At 35.7% G+C, this 25,371-nt stretch overlaps 1 protein-coding gene across 1 annotated transcript in view; it reads left to right on the top strand.

Moving 5' to 3' along the window:
• Nucleotides 1-25,052, top strand: part of LOC136840763 (tachykinin-like peptides receptor 86C) — a 30,718-nt gene extending 5,666 nt beyond the window's left edge. Inside the window, exons 2-12 of the mRNA XM_067107631.1 lie at nucleotides 3,845-3,994; nucleotides 7,442-7,553; nucleotides 8,226-8,327; nucleotides 11,184-11,318; nucleotides 12,943-13,014; nucleotides 13,575-13,648; nucleotides 16,670-16,740; nucleotides 19,472-19,668; nucleotides 20,399-20,499; nucleotides 22,680-22,725; nucleotides 23,634-25,052. Of these exons, the coding sequence (XP_066963732.1) occupies nucleotides 3,845-3,994; nucleotides 7,442-7,553; nucleotides 8,226-8,327; nucleotides 11,184-11,318; nucleotides 12,943-13,014; nucleotides 13,575-13,648; nucleotides 16,670-16,740; nucleotides 19,472-19,668; nucleotides 20,399-20,499; nucleotides 22,680-22,725; nucleotides 23,634-23,856 (1,283 nt within the window). The 3' untranslated portion in view covers nucleotides 23,857-25,052. The remainder of the gene's footprint in view (nucleotides 1-3,844; nucleotides 3,995-7,441; nucleotides 7,554-8,225; nucleotides 8,328-11,183; nucleotides 11,319-12,942; nucleotides 13,015-13,574; nucleotides 13,649-16,669; nucleotides 16,741-19,471; nucleotides 19,669-20,398; nucleotides 20,500-22,679; nucleotides 22,726-23,633) is intronic.
• Nucleotides 25,053-25,371: the final 319 nt, after the last annotated feature.

Below are 25,371 nucleotides of genomic sequence, written 5' to 3' on the forward strand. Positions count from 1 at the left end.
CTGTCAATGTTTCACCTAATTCTGTTCATTTGTCCTATTCTATGGCAGTGTTAAAACTACATTAATAAAACACATACACACATATACATGCACACACACTCCAATACAGTTTAACTGCTCTATCTTGGTAAGAGGCTAATCAGCTTACCATCTGCAGTGTCAGACTTATTGATAGATGGAGCTGATTGGTCAGGTCTAGGGGGGACGAGAGTGAAGGGGGAGGGGGGGAAAGGAAAACAGCAATGGAATGGAATGGAAAATTTAGGCCATGGGACAACCGCTGGGACCATATGAGGTCATTCAGCGCTGAAAGAGAAATCAAGAGTAAAAAGGTCTGAAAGGTGTTACAAGAGGGAAACCTCGCAGTTGCACTATGAATCAATTGTTAGGAGAAGGTGGTGAGTAAGATGGAAGAAAGGAAATATGAAAGGAGGTACAGTAAAAGGAACGAAAGGGGTTGCAGCTAGGGGCCGAAGGCACGCTGCAAAGATCCTCAAAGTTAAATATACTTCAGTTTAACCAGACCACTGAGCTGATTCACAGCTCTCCTAGGGCTGGCCCGAAGGATTAGACTTATTTTACGTGGTTAAGAACCAATTGGTTACCTAGCAACGGGACTTACAGCTTATTTTGGAATCCAAACCACATTATACCCAGAAATGAATTTCTATCACCAGAAATAAATTCCTCTAATTCTTCATTGGCCGGCCGGAGACTTGAACTCGGGCCTAGCAGAGTGCTAGCCGAGAACTCTACCGACTCGTCCAACGAGGAACTTTTAAGTAATGCCTACAGTGCACCACATGAGGTGCACTGACGGCGTGTGTGTTTTCGTAAAGGAAGGCGTCTCAAAAGTGAAATCTACTTAGCTGAATTAACTAACCTAATTGAATTAGGAGCGAAATGAAAAAAAAAAAACACACACACAAAGAAAAATCTTCTCCTCAACTTTTAGTTTCACATTCACTCTTCCAGAAAAAGTTTCACGTTGACTTTTCCAGACTACTGGAATATTTTCCGTGTGTGAGCATTAACGAAACATCCGAGTATTTATTTTTTTTAAACTTAATCTTCGAACTAAAAATGAGAGCTTTTATGAGAATAAAGATGACAGTTTCATTCTATATACACAGCGTTTGGAGCTTCGTTTCTTCAATTGGCACGAAAGAGAAGAGAAGGTCCAAAGCCGAGATAATCAAAGCCTATAATAATAATAATAATATAATAATAATAATAATAATAATAATAATAATAATAATAATACACAAAGCACTAGACCCAAGAGCAAATACAGAGGACTGCGTCAACATCAAGAGCAGAGCACTGGGCCAATATCTGAAAACCAGTGAAGACGAGTGGCTAAGGAGTGCATGGGAAGAAGGACTGATAAACGCAGACGAAGACCCAGAAATACACAGAGACAGGAGAATGAAAAACACAACAGAGGAGTGGCACAACAAACCAATGCACTGACAGTACAAGAGACAGACTAAAGAACTTAGTTTAACCAGACCACTGAGCTGATTAACAGCTCTCCTAGGGCTGGCCCGAAGGATTAGGCTTATTTTACGTGGCTAAGAACCAACTGGTTACCTAGCAACGGGACCTACAGCTTATCGTGGAATCCGAACCACATTATAGCGAGAAAAGAACTGGCCAGAGATGAAACATGGCCATGGCTACAGAGGGGAGAACTCAAGAAGAAAACAGAAGGAATGCTGACAGCGGCACACGATCAGGCCCTAAGAACCAGGTGTGCCCAAAGAACAATAGATGGAAATAACATCTCACCCATAGGCAGGAAGTGCAGTATGAAAGACGAGACCATAAACCACACAGCAAGCTAATGTCCGGCGCTTGCACAGAACCCGTACTAAAAGAGGCATGATTCAGTAGCAAAAGCCCTCCACTGGAGCCTGTGCACGACAGAAAAACGAACAGGCAAAGATCCTCTGGGACTACGGTATCAGAACAGATAGGGTGATACGTGCCAATAGACCAGACTTGACGCTGATTGACAAAATCCAGAAGAAAGTATCACTCATTGATGTCGCAATACCATGGGACACCAGAGTAGATGAGAAAGAAAGAGGAAAAAATTGATAAGTATCAAGACCTGAAAATAGAAATAAGAGAGATATGGCATATGCCAGTGGAAATTGTATCCATAATCATAGGAACACTAGGCACGATCCCAAGATCCCTGAAAAGGAATCTGGAAAAAACTAGATGCCGAAGTAGTTCCAGGACTCATGCAGAAGAGTGTGCTACTAGAAACAGCGCACACAGTGAGACAAGTGATGGACTCCTAAGGAGGCAGGATGCAACCCGGAACCCCACACTATAAATACCACCCAGTCGAATAGGATGACAGATAGAAAAAATAATAATATTTTTCATTTCAGCTCAGGGAATATACAAAGCAGAGACCATACAATACACACAATCTAGATACACGAGATAAAATCATAAAAATGACGATCGGCAATATCCAAACAGTTGCGGAAGCAGTAGAAAAAATAGTAATCATAATAATGGTAATGACAGTAATAATATTGAGAATAATAGTAAAAGTATTAAGAATAACAATTAAAAAAACAGATTGCATACAATTAATTTCCAGGTGGTTACAAACATGATCGTTCCACTTGTCGCAGTGGGAATTATTCTAAGTAATACTCTTTATAACATATAATAACGACAATTTATAAAGTGCATCTCATAACATGGAATGTAATGGATTACAGAATTTAGGCCAAAGGCCAAGCGCTGGGACCTATGAGGTCATTCAGCGCTGAAACGGAAAATGGGAGTAAAAAGGTTTGAGAGGTGTAACAGGAGGAAAACCTCGCAGTCGCACTATGAAACAAATGTTAAGAGAACCTGGATAGCAAGACGGAAGAAAGAGAATATGAACGGAGAGTCAGTAAAAGGAATGAGAGGGGTTGCAGCTAGCTAGGGACCGAAGGAACGCTGCAATGAGCCTTAAATAATGCCTACAGTGCACCGCGTGTGGTGCACTGACGGCGCTAACCCCCTTACGGGGATCTCACAGGACCCAGGACTTCATAAAATGGGGATGATGAACAGGAAGCTTTTGGACCTAAAGTGCTTTGTTTTTTGTCGAATGCAAATCAACAAGTATTCTTACTAATACCCTGTTTTCATGTTGTGATGATTATGGAAATTGCTTTTTGAAAAATGTTCACCGCTGTGAGGCTTGTATTTTACGATAAGTAAACAAGTTATAAATACAAACCCACTTAAGCATTTATGTGATTTTTATTTTGGGGCGAAAAAATTCTCCACACTTACTTTTTCAAAATGAGACACTATCAATAAACAGTTTTTATACATCCTGCATGTTTATTTTCATTTTTAGTCCTGTTTTGCGCTGCAAAACGTTTTACGTGGTTGTGAATCATTTAAAATGTGTCAAGCAAGAATTCCCATCAAAACTTGAAATTGATAAATATACAGTTTTACAACTTCAGCACTGGGAATGAGAGATATTTGTGTTCACTGTCACAAGGACGATATCACAAGCAAACGCTCTTAATATATATATATATATATATATAATATATAATTTATATACATACACACACACACACATATATATATATATATATATATATATATATATATATATATATATATATATATATATATATATATACATACATAGAGAGAGAGAGAGAGAGAGAGAGAGAGAGAGAGAGAGAGAGAGAGAGAGAGAGAGAGAGAGAGAGAAACTCACACACCCAAGTACTAAACGTCGGACTAAAAGAATCCCAAACGAATCATTCTGCTTCCATAACAGAAACCTTCCTCTTCTCTCCAGATGCCATCAGCCCCAGCGCCAGCAGCAGCAAGCCAACTCAGCTGCCCTTCCAGATGCCAGCGTACCAACAGGCTCTCTGGGTCATGGCATTCGGGTTCATGATCCTCGGGGCATGCGTGGGCAACATCGTCGTCATCAGAATCGTTCTCGGTATGTCGTCCTTGCCAGGATTAAAAGTTTTTTTCCTTCTCATATAATTATCAGTATGAATTACAAAGTTTATCTGCCAATGCATAGCCTGCTTGGTGGAACTGATACGCTGATTAAAACAATGTTTATTTTTTCTTCGCAGATTTATATAAGGATTTTCATAATAAAACCTAAATCTTAGTTAACTTCAAAAATATTAGTTCATGAATAGTGAATTTTACCTCTACCGTAACTACCAATATGAATGTCAAAGTCGGTCTTTCATTTTGCTACACTTGACTGAAACATATTCCACTGTCTCTAAGTATTATTTTTGGAACTGGAATTGGAATATAAAATCTAGGCCAAAGGCCAAGCACTAGGGCCTATAAGGTCATTCAACGCTGAAAATAGTGTTGAAATTGTTAGGAAAGAGTGGAAAGAAATGTGAGAATATGAACGACGGTAGAGTAAAAGGAACGAAATGCGATGCAGCTAGGGGCCGAAGGGGCGTGGCAAAGAACCTTGAGATGTGCCTACAGTGCGCCGCGTGAGGTCCACTGACGGCTCTACCCTCCCTGCGGGGAGTATTATTTTTGCATCTGAACTTCAACAGAAAATTTTCTATATAAATATAAATACATATGTGTATGTATGTATGTATGCATATATATATATATATATATATATATATATATATATATATATATACATATACATACTATTATAAAAAACACACATGCTTGCCACTATTCTAACAGCTACTAATATTGTGGAAGTTTTCTGCACAGTGTTTCATCCGCGATTCAGCCGCAATGTATTAATGTGGAGTGACCGCGTTCTGTTTTCTCCTCTTAAGCCACCCCCTGTTAGTGGAAACATCACACTGTCAAAAAAATAAGAAAAAATAAGGAGAAAAGTGTGAGTACGCATCTGAGTATGTCAATCACTCGTTTGATCCAGAGTGAAGTGAAAGTCAGTCAAAGAAGAGTGAAAAGTGTGAGTACGCATCTGAATACGTCAGCCATTCGTATGATCCAGTTAAAAATCACTCAAAGAAGAATGAAAAAAGGACTCGGCAGAAAAAAAAAAAAAAAGATTTTCTTGATAAGAGGAGGCAAGGAACCTTTTTTCATAAGTCAAGGCACAAAGACAAGAATAAATGGACGTGACTAGTTCTTAAATCTATCCACTTTTCCCTTCAACGCCCCCATCTCCGCCTCTCTCTCTTTCTCTCTCTCTCTAAAGCGTACCCACAACCTCTCTCTCTCTCTCTAAAGCGTACCCACAACCATCCCAGAAATATTTCATTATTGCTCCACCGGTAAAAGTTCCAAGATGATCTATGTATAACTTTCTTTTTTTTATTACGTTCAGTCTTGATGGTTCTTGTTAACCATTAAGAACAAATTCCATCTATAATAAAAACGAAATAACACTAGTATGGCTTATAAACTATGAAAAAAGAATAAGAAAGTTACAACCTCGTCAGTACCTATCAAATATCAAAGGCTGACATTTCTATACTTTAGAGGTAATATACTAACTCTTTATCAATCCCTAATGACTGGAGGCCATTCTTTGTTAAAATTTTTATAAAAACCAAAAGCCAAAATTGTCCCGTCAAACCAATTATCTGTGACGTATTATTATTATTATTATTATTATTATTATTATTATTATTATTATTATTATTATTCAGAGGATAAACCCTTATTCATATAAAAAAAAGGCCGCAGGGCCTTGACTTGAAATTCAAGTTTCCCAAGATATTGATGTTCATTTGAAAGGCGTTACAGAAGATCACAGGAAATACAGAAAGAAGAGAACAGTTATTACATAAGAAAGATGAATAAATAAATAAATAAATATATAAATAAAAATATAAATGAGTAAAATACATGGTGAATTGTTTTATTGTAATTCTTACGATATACCTGCAAAAGACATACGGATATCCGCAATCATTCTAAAATCCCAGTTGCTTGTTCTGAAACGTCACGAATGATTAAAACCGCCTGTAGTCCTGCCTCCCTAATTACTGGAGAAATAATTACTACATAAACCTCTTGTGGTTTTAACATACTCGTTGATGAAGCGCAGGATTCTCATCAACGTCAATCAATTCAACGTCTAATGAAAAAAAATACGTTCATTAAAACGGATGGCTTCGACGTTTCCATCGAGAGATTGAAAAGCAACCTACTGACTGTGAGCTTGCTAAGGTACTGACTGATATTGATTCTGGTAATGACGAAACTCCCTAATTACCGGGAGAGTCAAGCTAAGAACATGGAGGAACTCGAACAAAAACAAATAAAAGAAACTTTTTTTTTATCCTCTCTCCCATTCTTTTCCGGGGAACCAATTTGCACCCTCTCCCTTATTCTTTTCCAGGGAATCAGTTTTCATTCTCTCTCTCTCTCTCTCTCATTCTTTTCCAGGGAATCAGTTTTCATCCTCTCTTTCATTCTCTTCCAGGGAATAAGCTTTCATCCTCTCCCTCATTCTCTTCCAGGGAACCAGTCTTTATCCTCTCTTTCATTCTTTTCCAGGGAATAAGCTTTCATCCTCTCCCTCATTCTTTTCCAGGCAATCAGTCTTTATCCTCTCTTTCATTCTTTTCCAGGGAATAAGCTTTCATCCTCTCCCTCATTCTTTTCCAGGCAATCAGTCTTTATCCTCTCTTTCATTCTTTTCCAGGGAATAAGCTTTCATCCTCTCCCTCATTCTTTTCCAGGCAATCAGTCTTTATCCTCTCTTTCATTCTTTTCCAGGGAATAAGCTTTCATCCTCTCCCTCATTCTCTTCCAGGGAACCAGTCTTTATCCTCTCTTTCATTCTTTTCCAGGAATAAGCTTTCATCCTCTCCTCATTCTTTTCCAGGCAATCAGTCTTTATCCTCTCTTTCATTCTTTTTTCCAGGAATAAGCTTTCATCCTCTCCCTCATTCTTTTCCAGGCAATCAGTCTTTATCCTCTCTTTCATTCTTTTCCAGGGAATAAGCTTTCATCCTCTCCCTCATTCTTTTCCAGGCAATCAGTCATTATCCTCTCTTTCATTCTTTTCCAGGGAATAAGCTTTCATCCTCTCCCTCATTCTTTTCCAGGCAATCAGTCTTTATCCTCTCTTTCATTCTTTTCCAGGGAATAAGCTTTCATTCTCTCCCAGTTTTCATCCTCTCCCTCATTCTCTTCCAGGAAACCAGTTTTAATCCTCTCATTCTTTTCCAGGGAATAAGCTTTCATCCTCTCCCTCATTCTCTTCCAGGGAACCAGTTTTAATCGTCTCATTCTTTTCCAGGGAGTAAGTTTTCATCCTCTCCCTCATTCTCTTCTAGGGAATCAGCTTTCATCCTCTCCCTGATTCTTTTCAAGGGAATCAGTGTTCATCCTCTTCCAGTTTTCATCCTCTCCCTCATTCTCTTCCAGGGAACCAGTTTCCACCCTCTCCCTCATTCTTTTCCAGGGAACCAGCGCATGAGGACGACTACCAACTACTTCCTGGTGAATCTGTCCGTGGCCGATCTCTTCATGACGCTGTTCAACTGCGTCTTCAATTTCGTTTTCATGCTCAAGAGGTCAGTCACCATTACAGTACGTCTCTGTATTACAGTACGTCCCTGTATTAAAGTATGTCTCTGTATTACAGTATGTTTCTGTAAGTGTTTTGCTAGGAATACAATTATAGTTTATCTTTTCATTCCTCAATATCTATCACTTCTTCAACTCGTTAGAACAGATTTGAATACAGAATTTAGGCCAAAGGCCAAGTGCTGGGACCTATGAGGGCATTCGGTGCCGAAAGGGAAACTGAGAGTAAGAGGGTCTGAAAGGTGTAACTGGAGGAAAATCTCGCAGCTGCATTATGAAGCAATTCTTGTGAGGGTTGAAGAAAGTAAGATGGGGGAAAGAGAATATGAACGGAGGTACTGTAAAAGGGACGTAAGGGGTTGCAGCTGCAGAGATCCTTAAGCAATGTCTACTGTCCACCGCATGAGATGCACTGACGCCACTACCGCCCCCCTCCGGAGAAGGAATAATGTAATACAATTGCAAGAAACCTCTGAACGGGCAGCCTCTTTTATTTGACAAAACCAGTGAAAAGTCTAAAATTTCAATAACAAGAAATCTCTGAGGTCCAGCCACTTTTATTTGAAGACCTAGGAAAAAATACGTAAAAGTATAAAATTATCACTCAACCTTTAAAAAAAAATCTGAATATCTTTTCTCTTTTTTCTTTTGTTCCTCAGCCACTGGGCCTTCGGGAGTGTTTATTGCACCATTTCCCAGTTTATTGCTCACGTCTCCCTGGCGGCATCTGTATTCACGCTGGCCGTTATCTCCTTTGACAGGTGAGATCTTAAGACCTCTTCTGTATTCCATAAATCCAGTCACGCAGAGAGAGAGAGAGAGAGAGAGAGAGAGAGAGAGAGAGAGAGAGAGAGAGAGAGAGAGAGAGTCTGGTATCCATCATTGAAGAAATAGTTGCCTTGGTAGGCTGAGAGAGAGAGAGAGAGAGAGAGAGAGAGAGAGAGAGAGAGAGAGAGAGAGAGAGAGAGAGAGAGAGAGAGAGATTGGTGTCTACATATAGAAAATAGTTGCCTTAGGTGGCTGAGAGAGAGAGAGAGAGAGAGAGAGAGAGAGAGAGAGAGAGAGAGAGAGAGAGAGAGAGAATCTGGTATCTATCATTGAAGAAATAGTTGCCTTGGTAGGCTGTGAGAGAGAGAGAGAGAGAGAGAGAGAGAGAGAGAGAGAGAGAGAGAGAGAGAGTCTGGTATCTATCATTGAAGAAATATTTGCCTTGGTAGGCTGAGAGAGAGCGAGAGAGAGATTGGCGTCTACATATAGAAAACAGTTGCCTTGGGTGGCTGAGAGAGAGAGAGAGAGAGAGAGAGAGAGAGAGAGAGAGAGAGAGAGAGAGAGAGAGAGAGAGAGAGATTTGTGTCTACATATAGAAAATAGTTGCCTTGGGTGGCTGAGAAAGAGAGAGAGAGAGAGATATTGGTGTCTACCAACAGAAAATAGTTGCCTTGGGTGGCTGAGAGAGAGAGAGAGAGAGAGAGAGAGAGAGAGAGAGAGAGTCCAGTGTCAATCATTTAACTAAATAATTGCCTAGGTTGGCTGACAATCTTTCTAATTGTATTGTTGCGAGATTGAATAAAATTGTATCAAATTCAACATCCTATTTTCAAGGACAATGTCTCTCAATCTGACTTCAGACAATTCTCTAAGTCTGTCGTCTGAGAAAATGTTTATATTTCAACTTTTACTCCAAAAGTCTTTATTCATAAAGGAATAATTACTGATTACCGGGTCTTTCTTTGTGAAAAATCAAATATAATCTTTCTTCTTAGAGGAACTCTGGTTAATTACCAAGTCCTTCTTCATGAAGAATCAAATACAGCCATTTTTGCGAGGCACCTCAATGCTTTCCTTGCTTCTGTAAAAAGGTAAACTCAGCATGAATTCTCATTAGCTTTACAACACGAGATCAAAACATTCTTTTAAAGTAGACTATTTTGCCATTGTTTACCCAAGGACTTATTACTTTTATAAGAGATCAACTCATTGACATTGGTTCGTCACACTTCTCAAGTTTTTCGAATCGACTGATTGATTTACGGTTATTCAAACTGGCGTCACAACATCTAGGTTGTTTTTCGAGTCAGTGTTAATTAAAAATGTTAAAAAGCAGAACAAGCAGCATCGCAGGTGTTGTCCTTAATTTTATTTCAAAACTGCAACTTGAAAACACGCCGGATATGCTTCTCGTTTTCACATGCAAAATGCAACATGCAAGAACCTCTTACAAAAAAATAAAATGCAAGTGGATGATTATTATGCAAACAGAATGGAAACCACAGGTAGCACCACGGCTGTTTTTCGCACGTGAATTTTACCAAGAAATTCTTGAATATGTATTTTCCGAGAGAAAGAGGAAGGGGAAAAAAGAAAGGAATAATAAGAATTCTTTGAAAAATTCATCTTGCAGAAAGCCCCCCCGCCATCCTCCTCACCTGTTTTATATTTTCTCAGGCATTGTTGCTTGTAATTGACACTTGGAGGTGGTCGATTTTTCCGGGGGAAAAGGCGCCTGGACACTTGCATTTTTATCTTTTTATTTATTAATTTGTCATTTTAGTTTTTCTTTCCTAATATCTTCTCTATTCTTTCTGTATTTCCTATTTCCTCCTCTTACTTCTTTCAAATGAACACCATACTTTTTGAAAGCTCGAATTTCAAGTCAGTGGCCCCTGTTGGCCTGTTCCATATGAATAGGATTTATCTTCTGAACAATAATAATAATAATAATAATAATAATAATAATAATAATAATAATAATAATAATAATAATAATAATAATAATAATACGTAAATCTTTCTTGAACTCGAAATCGAATCAAGTATCACCTGAACACTTTAATTCTTACCATTTTTTAATCGTTCGAAATGAAATGAAAGCTAATCACTACTAAATAATTGTTTTTCAAATCCAATAATCATGTTTTTGAACTTTTTTTTATTACATTAAAAATCATTTCAAGTATCCTCATCACCTTAACTCTTAATGGTTTTTTTTAGCCATTCAAAATGACATGAAAGCTAATCACTACAAAATAATTTTTCTTGTTTTCAAAAATCAGGTTTTTGAATTTTTGTTTTTATTACAATAAAAATCATTTCTAGTATCCTCATCACCTTAACTCTTACTGCTTTTTTTAGCCATTCAAAATGACATGAAAGATAATCACTACAAAATAATTTTTCTTTTAAATTAAAAAATCAGGTTTTTGAACTTTTTTTTTTATTACAATAAAAATCATTTCTAGTATCCTCATCACCTTAACTCTTACTGTTTTTTTCAGCCATTCAAAATGACATGAAAACTAATAACAAAATAATTTTTTTTAAATAAAAAAATCAGGTTTTTGAACTTTTTTTTATTACAATAAAAATAATTTCTAGGATCCTCATCACCTTAACTCTTACTGATTTTTAATCATTCGAAATGACATGAAAGATAATAACTACAAAATAATTTTTCTTTTAAATTCAAAAATCGGGTTTTTTAACTTTTTTTTTATTACAATAAAAATAATTTCTAGTATCCTCATCACCTTAACTCTTACTGGTTTTTTTTCAGCCATTCAAAATGACATGAAGGATAACCAATACAAAATAATTTTTCTTTTAAATTCAAAAATCAGGTTTTTGAACGTGATGCGCCCTTTGAAACCCCGGATGTCCAAATGCGTCTGCAGGATGCTGCTCTGCGTCATATGGGTAGTGGCAGCATCCATAGCTGCCCCTATACTGCCATATGCCACCACCATCCACACGATGTAAGTTCCGATCCTTTTTAAGCCTCATGGGCGGATCTCTACCTACAGGATTTATGCGCTTGAAGTCGCTTCGTTGGAAATGTTAAATAAATTATGGTAGTTTTACTTATCTAATGCTTCATTTTTCTTAAGGGATTGTTAATGTAAGAAAAACTGAAATAAATGATGGTAGTTTTCCTTATCTTATCATTAATTTTTGTTTTACAAAATTGTTAACGTACAAAAAACTGAGATAAATGATGGCAGTTTTCCTTATCTAATCATTCATTTTTCTTACAGAATTGTTAATGTACAAGTTAGCTTCGCATTTTTTATCGGAGTTCTGCTGTTTAACTCCTCTGTTTAATTTTCCTCAGTTCAGAATTTGTAAGCCTCAATTCGCTTCATTTGAAAAAATTAAATAAATAAATTAAGGTAGTCTTCCTGATCTAATCATTCATTTTTCTTAAAGAATTGTAAATGTAAAAGTTAGCTTCGTGTTTTTACAGGAGTTCTGGCTCTTTTACTCCTCAGATAACTTTCCTCAATTAATGATAAACGACTTTTTAACTCTGTCATTTTATGCAAAGGGGTCCATTCATGTCTGAAAACATCCCGAACCAATTACACTTAACAACTCAAAAAATTGTGAACATAAAAAAAAAGTAAAAAATGTGCCGAAGTTTCTTTGGCGCAACAATTTTCTGTACGGCGTATAATCAAGGCCTCCGAAAATAGATCTGTCTTTCGGTGGTCTCAGGATAATGCTGTATGAGCCGCGGCCCGTGAAACTTTAACCACGGCCCGGTGGTGGCCTATCCTATACAGTTGCCAGAAGCAAGATTATGGCTAACTTTAACCTTAAATAAAATAAAAGAGGCTTGAGGGCTGCAATTTGGTATGTTTGATGATTGGAGGGTGGATGATCAACATACCAATTTGAAGCCCTCTAGCCTCATTAGTTTTTAAGATCAGGGGGAGGACAGAAAAAGTGCGGACAGAATAAAGTGCGGACGGACGGACAGACAAAGCCGGCACAATAGTTTTATTTTACAGAAAACTAAAAAGTGAAAAGGAAAACTAACATTCTGCATCCACAAATTTGCATGCCAAAGTCATCTTGCAACGTGAAATGATTCTGAATACTCAAAAAATGTTTTGCAGCTTCCACGGACCAATAAAATATTCACAGTGACGTATAAATAAATCAACAAACTCTGCATCTGAACTCTACGGAACTGTGATTGACATGACATTTCAAATATGCTAGGTTCCAAATTTCCTTTGTTCTCGATGAGGAAATAAAACTCCAAACATCGCAAACCGTTTTCTGATTATAAACCTGAATCCACCTTTAATAATGTCAAATAACAAATTTTACAGATTTATAAATAATAATGATAACAAGTAGGGTAATAACTACCCATACTTAAACACAGATTAATAGATAACCTTTCAGTTCACTGAATCGACTCTTTGGCTTACAAAGACACCAGGAAGTCCCCCCCCCACCAACCCCCGGGGTCTTGACAATTCTGATGGAAAGCCCACATCATATATTTGTATGTTTACTTTTTCATTTATTTATCTGTCTATTTACTTATTTATTCATCCATTCATTTATAAATTCATTCATAAATTCCAGGCGCGGAGAGCGAACTATTTGCGTCATCAAGTGGCCAGACGGCTTGGCTCCGAGGTCTCTCATTGACTACGTGTAAGTATTATGGTTCATTATTTCTTTTTAATAACTGTTCAGCTAAAGCCATAATTTCCATAATGAATTAGAAATGTAAGGGAAGGTCGGATGTGGGCAAAAACGAGACCTCTGGTCTTGCAAGAAAGTTCAGACATCGTAAAATACGAATTTCATTTGATATACCGCTGAAAAGTCCATCTATTGTAAAATAAGAATCATATTTAAAATAATGCTAAAAAGTTTAGCCATAAAAATAAGAATTTCATTTGATATACCGCTAAAAAGTCCAGCCATTGTAAAATAAGAATCTTATTTGATATACCACTAATACGGATAAATGAGTTATCAATATTTATCATGAAATACTCCAATACCTTTAGCCCTATTTCCATAAGGATATTACAATTCCCTATCTTAACTGAACAGAAATTAGAATATAAAAATCTGTTATATATTCTGTTTTATGCCTAAACACAACAGAATAATACTTTGGCGGGTAAAATATCGGGATATTATTTATTCAATATATTAAAGGTTTGGCCTTGTTCAATATATCATGACTTTTATCGAAATTCCAGGTACAACGTCGTTATTCTAGCTGTGACGTATGTCGTTCCCATGACTGCCATGATCATATGTTACGCTGTTATAGGTAAGTTGCCGTGTGTATGTATGTATGTATGTATGTATATATATGATAAATACATACATAGAGAGAGAGAGAGAGAGAGAGAGAGAGAGAGAGAGAGAGAGAGAGAGAGAGAGAGAGAATTCCTCAAGATATTTTGAAGACTAACAAACCCTGTTTTCAATTCTTCCATTTATACGATTTTCGCGATGATATATGCCTGATGTAAATAGCAATTAAAACTGTAAATTTTACTACACAAAATTATATATACATTTATAAATATATATATACATATATACATATATATATGTAAATAAATATATACATATACTCGTATATACATGTAAACATTAGTTTTGGCAATATAAATTTTCAATAACATTCACAGGTACAGATATGAGAGAGAGAGAGAGAGAGAGAGAGAGAGAGAGAGAGAGACTGCTCTACACAAATATCACCTCACTGATATGGAACAAATAGGAGGGAACTTCGCCATTTTAGAAATCCATATTCAGAGCATATTAGGAATTTCGTAAACATGTTCCAATATCACCGAGGGACTTAGATCGTATTGAAGATGAAAGCGAGTATTGCCCCATACTGACTTCTCAATATCTCATCGCCTCTTCTCTCTCTCTCTCTCTCTCTCTCTCTCTCTCTCTCTCTCATCTTATGCGAGATGGAAGCAAAATCATTCTTAATAAATTTCGTTCATATTGTATAATCGACCCCCTTCGCTCTCTCGCTCTCTCTCTTTCTCTCTCATAACACCGTATACAAGATGAAAGCAAAATAATATACTCGTCATATACTGCCCCACAAATTCCCAAATTCATAATATTTAATCTCTCTCTCTCTCTCTCTCTCTCTCTCTCTCTCTCTCTCTCTCTCTCTCTCTCTCCCCCGTATAAAAGATGAAATCATACGCGTCATATACTGCACCATAAATCACTTCATAATATTCAATACCTTCCCCCGCCTCTCTCTCTCTCTCTCTCTCTCTCTCTCTCTCTCTCTCTCTCTCTCTCTCTCCATATAAGAGATGAAACCATACGCGTCATATACTGTACCATAAATCCTGACTTCATAATATTTAATAACCCCGCCCCACCCTCTCTCTCTCTCTCTCTCTCTCTCTCTCTCTCTCTCTCTCTCTCTCTCTCTCTCTCTCTCTCTCTCATTAAGCCCTGTTTCGTTGGTACCACCACTCAACCAGTGGGGAAAAAATGGATTAACTGACTGCTGCACATCAACCTGGCATCACGATAAAACGTGTTATTTACGAAGGGAATATTTGCTGAGAGTAATAACACGCCATTTTACATCAACCCTCTCAGAAAAAAATATATATGTAAATAGTAAAAAAAATCTTAAAAATGAGGAAGAGTTCGAGAATATAAACAGTACAAAAAAAAAAAAAGGAAGAGTTAGACATCTGTTCTTATTTATCTTTGTAGATCTGGACATCAAATACCTCAAAAAGGTTATAATTCCTCTTTTTAAGTAGCAACAAAAAGTTATAAGCCTTGTTCCAAGTATGAGTAATTCCTTCTCGGAATTTAAACTTCAGCTGTGCTTTGTAAATTCGTTCCAAAGAGCTCTGATGTGTCACTTTGCGTCACAGAAGTTTAAAGGTCCTTTATCTCATATATATATATATATATATATATATATATATATATATATATATATATATATATATATATATATATATACCATATATCATGTTATATATATATATACAATATATATATATTATATATATATATATATATATATATATATATATATATATTATATATATATATATATATATATATATATATATATTTATATATAGTCATAAATTCTGACGACAAGGCTATGAAGATATTCTACGGCAAAACGCTAAGGAATTACTCTGTTTTGGGTTTCGTTTAAATCAATGAAGCCGACATTCCTTCACAGGGTTCCTTAGAAGAAATCGCTCTCGTTCAATTGAATGTTTTATGAGACAGAATTTAAAAAAATGTTTTAAGTGGCATAAATATGAAAAAAAATATTTTTTGTGGCATAAAAATAAAAAAAAAAAGTTTTACGGGCATAGAAATAAAATAAATGTTATATGTGGCACAAATACAAAAGCATGGAAATAAAATAAATGTTATATGTGGCATAAATAAAAAAAAAAGCATGGAAATAAAATAAATGTTATATGTGGCATAAATAAAAAAATAATGTTACATGTGGCATAAATAAAAAATAAATGTTTTATGTGGCAAAGAAATAAAAAAATATATATGTTTAATTGATATAAAAATAAAAATAAATATGACTGAAACTAAGTTATAATATGCAGCATTTGACCAACATATCAGACAGCTGCAACAATTTATTCCACACCAACAAAGCTAAAACTAAACTCATAACGATTATTTCATTAGTAAATTAGCTAAATTATATTGCATCCATCACAATCAGCCTTCACCGCATTTTTCCTGATTCAGTACTTATAATCTCGTAATTATTATTTAATTAGTAAAATTAGCTCAATCATATTACCAGCATTACAATTCGCCTGATTCACTATTTATTATAATATTGTAATCATTATTGAAATAATCATTATAATTCAAGCATTAAAATTCGCTTTCACATTCTTCCTGATTCTGTACTTATGGATAGAATATAGAATTTGCGCCAAAGGCCAGGCGTTGGGACCTATGAGGTCATTCAGCGTTGAATGGAAAATTGAGAGTGAAAAGATTTTAATGGTGTAACAGGAGGAAACCTCGCAGTTACAATAAAGAAACAACTGTTAAGAGAGGGTTGAGGGAAGTAAGATGGAAGAAAGGGAATATGAACAGAGGTACAGTAAAAGAAACGAAAAGGGTTGCAGCTGGGGGCCGAAAAAAGTCGAAGAGAACCTACGTAATGCCTACAGTGCACCGCGTGACGTGAATTTTACGTAAGCGTCTGAATTAAAAATACTTTAACACTGCTCGTCAATTCTTGGTAAACGATTCGTGTGTTGACAATATAAGGAATCATTTTCCTTTGCAGGTTGTAAACTGTGTGATCCTGCCGTTGCCAAAACATCACGACAAACGGATAACTTCAAGAGCAAAAGAAAGGTAAGCAAATTATTTTCATTATATTATATATATATATATAATATATACATATATACACACACACACACACACACATATATATATATATATATATATATATATTAAATCATTTTCCCATGCATTTCATAGGCGTCATGAATATATGTACCTACAGTTTGAATTTATCAACTATTTTAATTCCAATATACACACAACAACTTGAATATACATTACGCACATGTATGTGCGTGTATATATATAATATAATTTATATATGTATATACATATATATGTATATATATATATATATATATATATATATATATATATATATATATATATATATATATATATATATATCTCAAAACCTTATGAAACTACAATTAAGAGTTAAGTGTTAACAAACTGTGACTCTTTTATCTTGTAAGATTTTACGCATGATGCAATGCATTACTACCCTAAAAAAAATTCACCTTTCATTTTAATAATTATTCTATATTTTCATTTATTTATTTATTTATTTATCTTTCTTTCTTTTCTAATAACTGATCTATTATTTCAGTATTTCCTATTATCTTCTTTAGCTTCTTTTAAATGAGCGCCATAATCTTAAGGGCTAATCTTCTAATAATAATAATAATATAATAATAATAATCATTGGACTTGAACTGAATATAGGATTTAGGCCAAAGGCCAAGGACTGGGACCTATGAGGTCACTCAGCGCTGAAATGAAAATTGACAGTAAAAGGTTTGAAACGCATAACAAGAGGAAAACCTCCCAGTTTTACGATTTAAACCGTAACCAGCAATTCATTTCTATCCATCATCTTCTGATTCAAATCTCCCTCCTATCTATACTCCAAGCCCTTTATTCCTTAGAATACAATTTCCTTATTTTTCTTCTTTACTACATAAGATACACTCCTCTCCTTGTCATTAATTTTATGGTTTTCTATTCACTCATTCACTGATCCCAACTTGAAACTTACTTAAGCCTTCCTCATTATACTCATCTTTTCAAATCATCTCCCATTTACTGCCGTTCCTCCTCTGCTCGTGGCGAATCATAAATCGCTTTGATCTTCCTCGCGAACACGGCGACTTAACAAATGAATTCCAGAAACTGGAATTACTCGCCAGCGATAAGAAGCTTAACGGAGAAATTATCAAAAGGCAATGTATTAAGGTCTCCACCACTAATCATTATTTCCGGGAGGACGCGAAAGGTAATATATCCTACACCGTTAAATCCTACACTCATCCTCCTCCCTCTCGGAAATATACGACGGTTAAGCCTGTCCCTGTAGAGATATGGACGTTTCTAATCCAATTACCGGTGTAATACCCGAACACTTGCTGCTGCTAAAAATACGTAGTACACTGGAGTCGCTCAGTTTCTCTAGTACCAGGAGTCCAGTTCGCTTCGATTCTCTTCTCTCCGGGTATGAGTGAAGGTTCAAACATAATCTGCTTGTTACCTTTCTATCTTACTCTCACTGATGATGTTTGGCCAGCTCTGTGTGTGTGTGTGTGATTCAAGAGAATCATTAGGTTTAGACAGACCTTTGGCTTTTCTGGCTTGAGCTCATTCTGGCTTTGTATGTCTAACTGACACACTCACACGCACACACACACACATATATATATATAATTTATATATATATATATATATATATATATATATATATATATATATATATATATATATATATATATATATATATATATATATACATACAATTTTAGTTGTTGTTGATGGTACAACATCTGCTCCATCCGCCATCCCTTGCGGCGTTCTACAAGGTTATGTTCCCTCACCTACTCTTTTTTTTATTTTTTTCCTCTCTCTCTCTCTTGATGACCTTCTTCTTCTTCTTCTTCTTCTTCTTCTTCTTCTTCTTCTTCTTCTTCTTCTTCTTCTTCTTCTAATCATCTAGTCATCTTCTGTCGATTACACTAAATCTTGATTTCGTGAACTTCACCATGCCTGTACCAGAGAAATTCAAGTTTGCATAATTCAGCGAATTTTATTGCCAACCGATTCAAATCAATTTCCACTTTACATAATTCAGCGAATCTTGTTAACAACCTTTTCAAATCAATTTCCACGTCACACAATTCGGCGAATTTAGTTAGGAACAGTCAACACAATCTCCGATACTCACTGCAAGTCGGTGCAGATACACAATGAACAGTTTCTCCAAATATATGGAATCAAAATTTAATTTTTGAAAAAAAAAAAAAAAAAAAAAAAAAAAAAAAAAAAAAAAAAAGTCTTGTTAAAAATGCTAATTTTATATGACTTATGAAATTTAGGCACTTTCGGCCATTCAGCGCTTAAGACATTAAAAAGGAGAGAGTTAGAGTAGCTGGACAGCAAAATTGAAGGAACCTCGAATGGAGGTGAAGTAAACAGTTAAATAGTGGGTGCAGCTAGGGCCAGAAGGGACTCTGCAAACACCCTTTAGCAATGCCTACAGTGCACCACGTGAGGCGCACTGGCGAAAATAGCCCCCTACGGAGAAAGAATATTAATGTATCCCAGCTATCCGGATGTTAAAATAATACGTTGAGGTAATAGCATGTATAGATAATGATGTTTTCATGATTTCGAAGTGATGTTTTTGATGTTTTTCCATTGATGTGTCCCCAGGTAATGCTGTTATGTTAAATGATTATGCTTCCACATAATTTCCTCAGCTAGTTCAAAGTCTGAGATCTTTCGCGTATCCTTCTAAACACATCCTCAGGTAGTGCAGATGCTCGCGCTCTTGGTGGGGCTGTTCGCCCTGTGCTGGCTGCCGTACCACGTGTACTTCATCGTCGTGCATCATCACCCCCAGCTGAGCACGAGGCCTTACGTGCAGCACATGTACCTGGCGTTCTACTGGCTGGCAATGTCCAACGCCATGTTCAATCCAATCATATATTATCTGCTCAATGCCAGGTAATTATAATGGTGTTCATGTGTGTGTATGTGTGTGTGTGTATGCATGTACTCTTGCTACTCACACGTGATAGCGTGGAACACATTTGAATAATGAATATTGAATAAAAACATCCTGCTGGAGCCACAGACACTGAGGGCACTAGTATTTATCAATCTTTCAATATGAAAATATTCAAACGTGTGTGACAAAAAATTTATAATTAGATACTATGGGTACCAATATTTATCAATCTTTCGACATATAAATATTCAAACGTGTATGTGAAAAAAAAATCATAATCAGCAATTAGCCACAGACACTGTGGGTACCAATATTTATCAATTTTTTAATATTACAATATTCAGTTGTGTATAACTGACACAAAAATTCATAATTATCCAATTATTAATACTTAACAATCGGCTATCAGGGTAGAGAACCTGAAATCGACAGGCAAATGGTACAGCCGAGTCGATATCAGCTTACACCTCTCTTGGTAGCCGAGTGGTTATCAAAGTCACTGTCCATCGTTGTTTCTAAACCAGATGGTTCGAATCCTGACCGGGGAAGATCACTTATCAATTATAATTCCCCTTGAGTGTATGTTGTTCTTAAGGTAGAGTGATCTCGATATTAAGAGATGTTTGTGGGTGTATATATATATATATATATATATATATATATATATATATATATATATATATATATATATATATATATATATAAAATGTGATATTTGTATTCCAGGTTCCGATACTTCTTCTGGCAGCTGTTATCAGGAGCCAAAGAATCCTGGAAAAACTGCATGGGAAATACGCACACAAATTCATCGGTTCTATCTGTCGATGGTAAGGAAACTTAACAGCCCGAAAACCACAAGTGTTTCTCCCCTCTCTCTCTCTCTCTCTCTCTCTCTCTCTCTCTCTCTCTCTCTCTCGGTTGTAGCAAGGCAGGGTAGGTTTCTCATTCATCAGCTTAACAAAGATATAAATGTATTCTCTGTTCTGTTATTTCCCTTTCACTCTTTCAATCCAAGCAGTGCATCCAGTTATAAGATTGATAACACCCTAGCATATAACTTTATATATTTATCTTCTTCTATTTCAACTTTATTAGTCCCACTGTATAGCAGGGTCAGCCGCTCGAGTAAACTTTTTCCATCTTCTTCCCCCAGTCCCACCTCACCCATATCTCTCCCCACCACATCCATCCATCTGATCGGCTGACGCCACCACACTCCTCCTACCTATCACTGGTATGTTCTTGGCTCTCTTGATTGGTTCCACCTCCTCTCTTCTTATTACATGGCCATAGTATCTCAGAAGAGCTTCCCTAGCCTCCTCCTTTACATTACATATACCACACATTCTTCTTATATCCTGACTCTCCTCCTTTCCAGTAGTGATATTCCAGCAATCCATCCCACCATCCTCATCTCGGTTCTTTATATTATATATATATATATATATATATATATATATATATATATATATATATATATTATATATATATATATATATATATATATTATATATATAAATATTTATATATGTATGTATATATATTTATATATACATAAATATATATAAATATATATATATATATATATATATATATATATATATATATATATATATATATATATATATATATATATATATATATATATATATATATATAATATACACACATATATATCCTTTAAATTTCATCATGTCTGATGACATAAATCTCAGACGACTTTAAATAAATCACCTGCTTAAAGAAAAACTGAAGCGCGTTCAAAGAGTCGTTCAGGCTCCATTACATTTAATGACACGCTCCGGGAGACATACTTCTTTTGATAACGAACGAGACTCTTCTTTTTTTTTTTTTATCTAAGCATGAATACACTTCTTACATCGCTTTTTGGAGCATCCCCTCGTTCACGCCTCTTCGCCCTTTCAACCTTCACGATACTCGGAGGGCCTATTCAAACTCTCTGATCTAATAATGAAACATATAAACACTTCAAGTCTTGTAAAGGAATATCGAGTTTAGGCTGAAGGACAAGACTGGGGCCTATGAGGTCATTCAGCGCTGGAAAGGAAATTGAGAGTAAAAGGTTTGAAAGGTGTAACAGGAGGAAAAACTCGCATTCGCACTAAGAAATAATTGTTAGGAGAGGGTGGATAGCAAGATGGAAGAAAGATAATGTGAATGGGGTTACAGTTACAGGAATAAAAGGGGGTTGCAGCTAGGGGCCGAAGGGAAGGAGCAAAAAATCTTTAATAATGCCTACAGTGCACCGCGTGAGGTGCACTGAAGGCGCTGCCCCCCTGTGGGGAACAAATTTGTAAATGGAAATCAAGAGGGCATATCATAATAAGTTATTTTTCGTACTTTACATTCACAATTCACTTGCACGCATTTCTACTGTGATTCATAACTGTGCAAATAAAATGACACAGGAAATGGAGTTAGTGATTAATAGTTTTATATAAATCAATCGAAACCCTGAATTACTTTATTCTTATAATTTAAAGCCCCGGCTTGTAGTATTTCGCTTATTGGGGTTCAGTGTCACATCTTCTATGATAGGAATTATTTCTCTGATTCCATAATCTCATAAGGAGGTTTCTTTCAAGTTTATATATATATATATATATATATATATATATATATATATACATATACATACATATATATATATGTATTACATATATATGTATATATACGTGAGTGTGTGTATATATATAATATATATAATATATATATATATATATATATATATATATATATATATATTATATATATATATACATATACTGTAATATATACATATATATATATAATCATAAAATAACTATGCACTATATGAGATTAAAATTCTTCAGCTGACGATTAATTAAATGAGGCAACTGGCCTCCGGCTCTCAAATAAAAAACGTTTTTACAAATAAGTCTAAAATCAAGTGATAATAATATCATAACTTAATGAGATTAAATGTGACCTCGTTTTTTAAACGTGACCTCTTTTTTTTTTCCAGATGACCCCTTCGCCTTCCACCTCCAGGTAGGAGGCGAGCCAGCGAGGTAAGCGCAGTTTGTTCTGCTTCAAATGACCGACTGTGGTAGGAGTACTAGTAGTAATAGTAGTATTAGAAGCAGCGGTAGTAGTAGTACTAATAACGATAATAACAGCGCAATTTTATAACAATGTTTCACCAAAAAGTAACGTAATAGATTTGATTTTAGTTTTCTGTAAAAGAAAACTAGTGTTCCGGCTTTGTCTGTCAGTCAGCACTTTTTTCTGTCCGCACTTTCTCTGTCCGAAATTTTTCTGTCCATAAGACCAAAAATCCGAATCAATCAAAATCCATCAGACCAAAACACCAGGCCAATCAAAATCCATCTGACCAAAAAACCAAGCTAATCAAAATCCATCAGATAAAAAACCAAGACAATCAAAATCCATCAGACCAAAAAAACCAAGCCAGTCAAAATCCATCAGACCAAAAAACCAAGCCAGTCAAAATCCGTCAGACCAAAAAACCAAGCCAATCAAAATCCATCAGGGCAAAAAACCAAGCCAATAAAAATTCATCATATAAAAAAACAAAGCCAATCAAATTCCATCAGACCTAAAAACCAAACCAATCAAAATCCATCAGACCAAAAAATCAAACCAATCAAAATCCATCAGACCAAAAAACCAAACCAATCAAAATCCACCAGACCAAAAAATCTAACAAATCAAAATCCATCAGACCAAAAAACCAAGCCAATCAAAATCCATCAGATAAAAACCATGCCAGTCAAAATCCATCGGACCAAAAAAAAGCAAACAAACCAATGAAAACCTAACAGATGAAAGCGAAGTCCTTCACTGGTGTCATTGAAAAGCTGACAAAAACCTCGCAAATGCCAGAAAACCATGACACACTTCCCTGCATGTCAAACACATTCCTTAACCCTCTCTTTCTCTGTGCATTCCTCCGCAGGGGATTATTGCGCCCTGCAGCCCCGGACACCAAACAGACGAGGCAGAGCCCGCTGCTGGGGACATCCAATCCATCACCTCGCTTGGCCGTCGTCAACCTGTCCAATCACCTGGGGCCGAATAAGGTCCTTTCCAACAGGCACTTCACACCCTCCTCGTCCCCCAAGGGAAACAAGCTGGGTTCCACGGCTCCGCAGATACAGTATATTGAGGCGGCGTACTGATAAAAGGGGGAAAATATTTCACCTCTCTCTCTCTCTCTCTCACTCTCTCTCTCTCTCAATATAAATGATTTTTCTGATGTTTCTCATGTGAACAAAGCGTTTGAATAACGATGATTTGATGTCATGGAAACAAATTCCTTCACAGCACTGCAGGAATATTTTGATAAAAGGGGAAGGATGTTTCACGTCTCTCTCTCTCTCTCTCTCTCTCTCTCTCTCTCTCTCTCTCTCTCTCTCTCTCTCTCTCCCCCCAAAATATAAATGATTTTTCTGATATTTCTCATGTGAATAAAGCGTTTGAATGGCGAAGATCTGATGTCATGGAAACAAATTCCTTCACTGCACTGCAGAATTATTTTGATTAAAAATGGGGAGAGATATTTCACGGCTCTCTCTCTCTCTCTCTCTCTCTCTTTCCAAATATAAATGATTTTTCTGATATTTCTCATGTGGATAAAGCGTTTGAATAATGAAGATTTGATGTCATGGAAACAAACTCCTTCACTGCACTACAGAAATATTTTGATAAAAAAAGGGGAGAGATATTTCACGTCTCTCTCTCTCTCTCTCTCTCTCTCTCTCTCTCTCTCTCTCTCTCTCTCTCTCTCTCTCTCTCTCTCTCTCAATATAAATATAAATGATTTTTCTGATATTTCTCATGTGGATAAAGCGTTTGAATAACGAAGATTTGATGTGATGGAAACAAATTCCTTCACTGCACTGCAAAAATATTTTGATAAAAAAAGGGAAGAGATATTTCACGTCTCTCTCTCTCTCTCTCTCTCTCTCTCTCTCTCTCTCTCTCTCTCTCTCTCTCTCTCTCTCTCAATATAAATATAAATTATTTTTCTGATATTTCTCATGTGAATAAAGCGTTTGAATAACGAAGATTTGATATCACGGAAACAAATTCCTTCACTGCACTGCGAGAAATGTTTTGATAATGACAGCCGAAGATAGTAAGATAGTTCTCAAATGTACAATTCCCATTCAATGACTGACCAAGGATTTCTTCATTGAATAATGACTGTTTTTTACAATGCTATCCCAATTAAAAATGACATTTTTATGATAAAGTATTTTAAGTTTTATATATATTTACAAAGTAATTACACTGCTCCAATCATGTAATTACTTGGTAATTTACTTATATAAAAATGAAATTTTTATGATAACATACAGTTTTATATATAATTACCAAGTAATTACATTGCTCCAATCATGTGTAATTTACTTGGTAAGTTACTTATATAAAAATGACATTTTTATGATAAAATAAAGTTTTATATATACTTACCAAGTAATTACATTGCTCTAGTCATGTAATTACTTGGTAAGTTACTTACATAAAAATGGCATTTTTTATGATAAAATAAAGTTCTACATATACTTACCAAGTAATTACATTGCTCTAGTCATGTAATTACTTGGTAAGTTACTTAAATAAAAATGACATTACGATAAAATAAAGTTTTATATAGACTTACCAAGTAATTACATGACCGGAGCAATGTA

Source organism: Macrobrachium rosenbergii, chromosome 8, assembly GCF_040412425.1.
Source record: "Macrobrachium rosenbergii isolate ZJJX-2024 chromosome 8, ASM4041242v1, whole genome shotgun sequence".
Taxonomy (NCBI): domain Eukaryota; kingdom Metazoa; phylum Arthropoda; class Malacostraca; order Decapoda; family Palaemonidae; genus Macrobrachium; species Macrobrachium rosenbergii.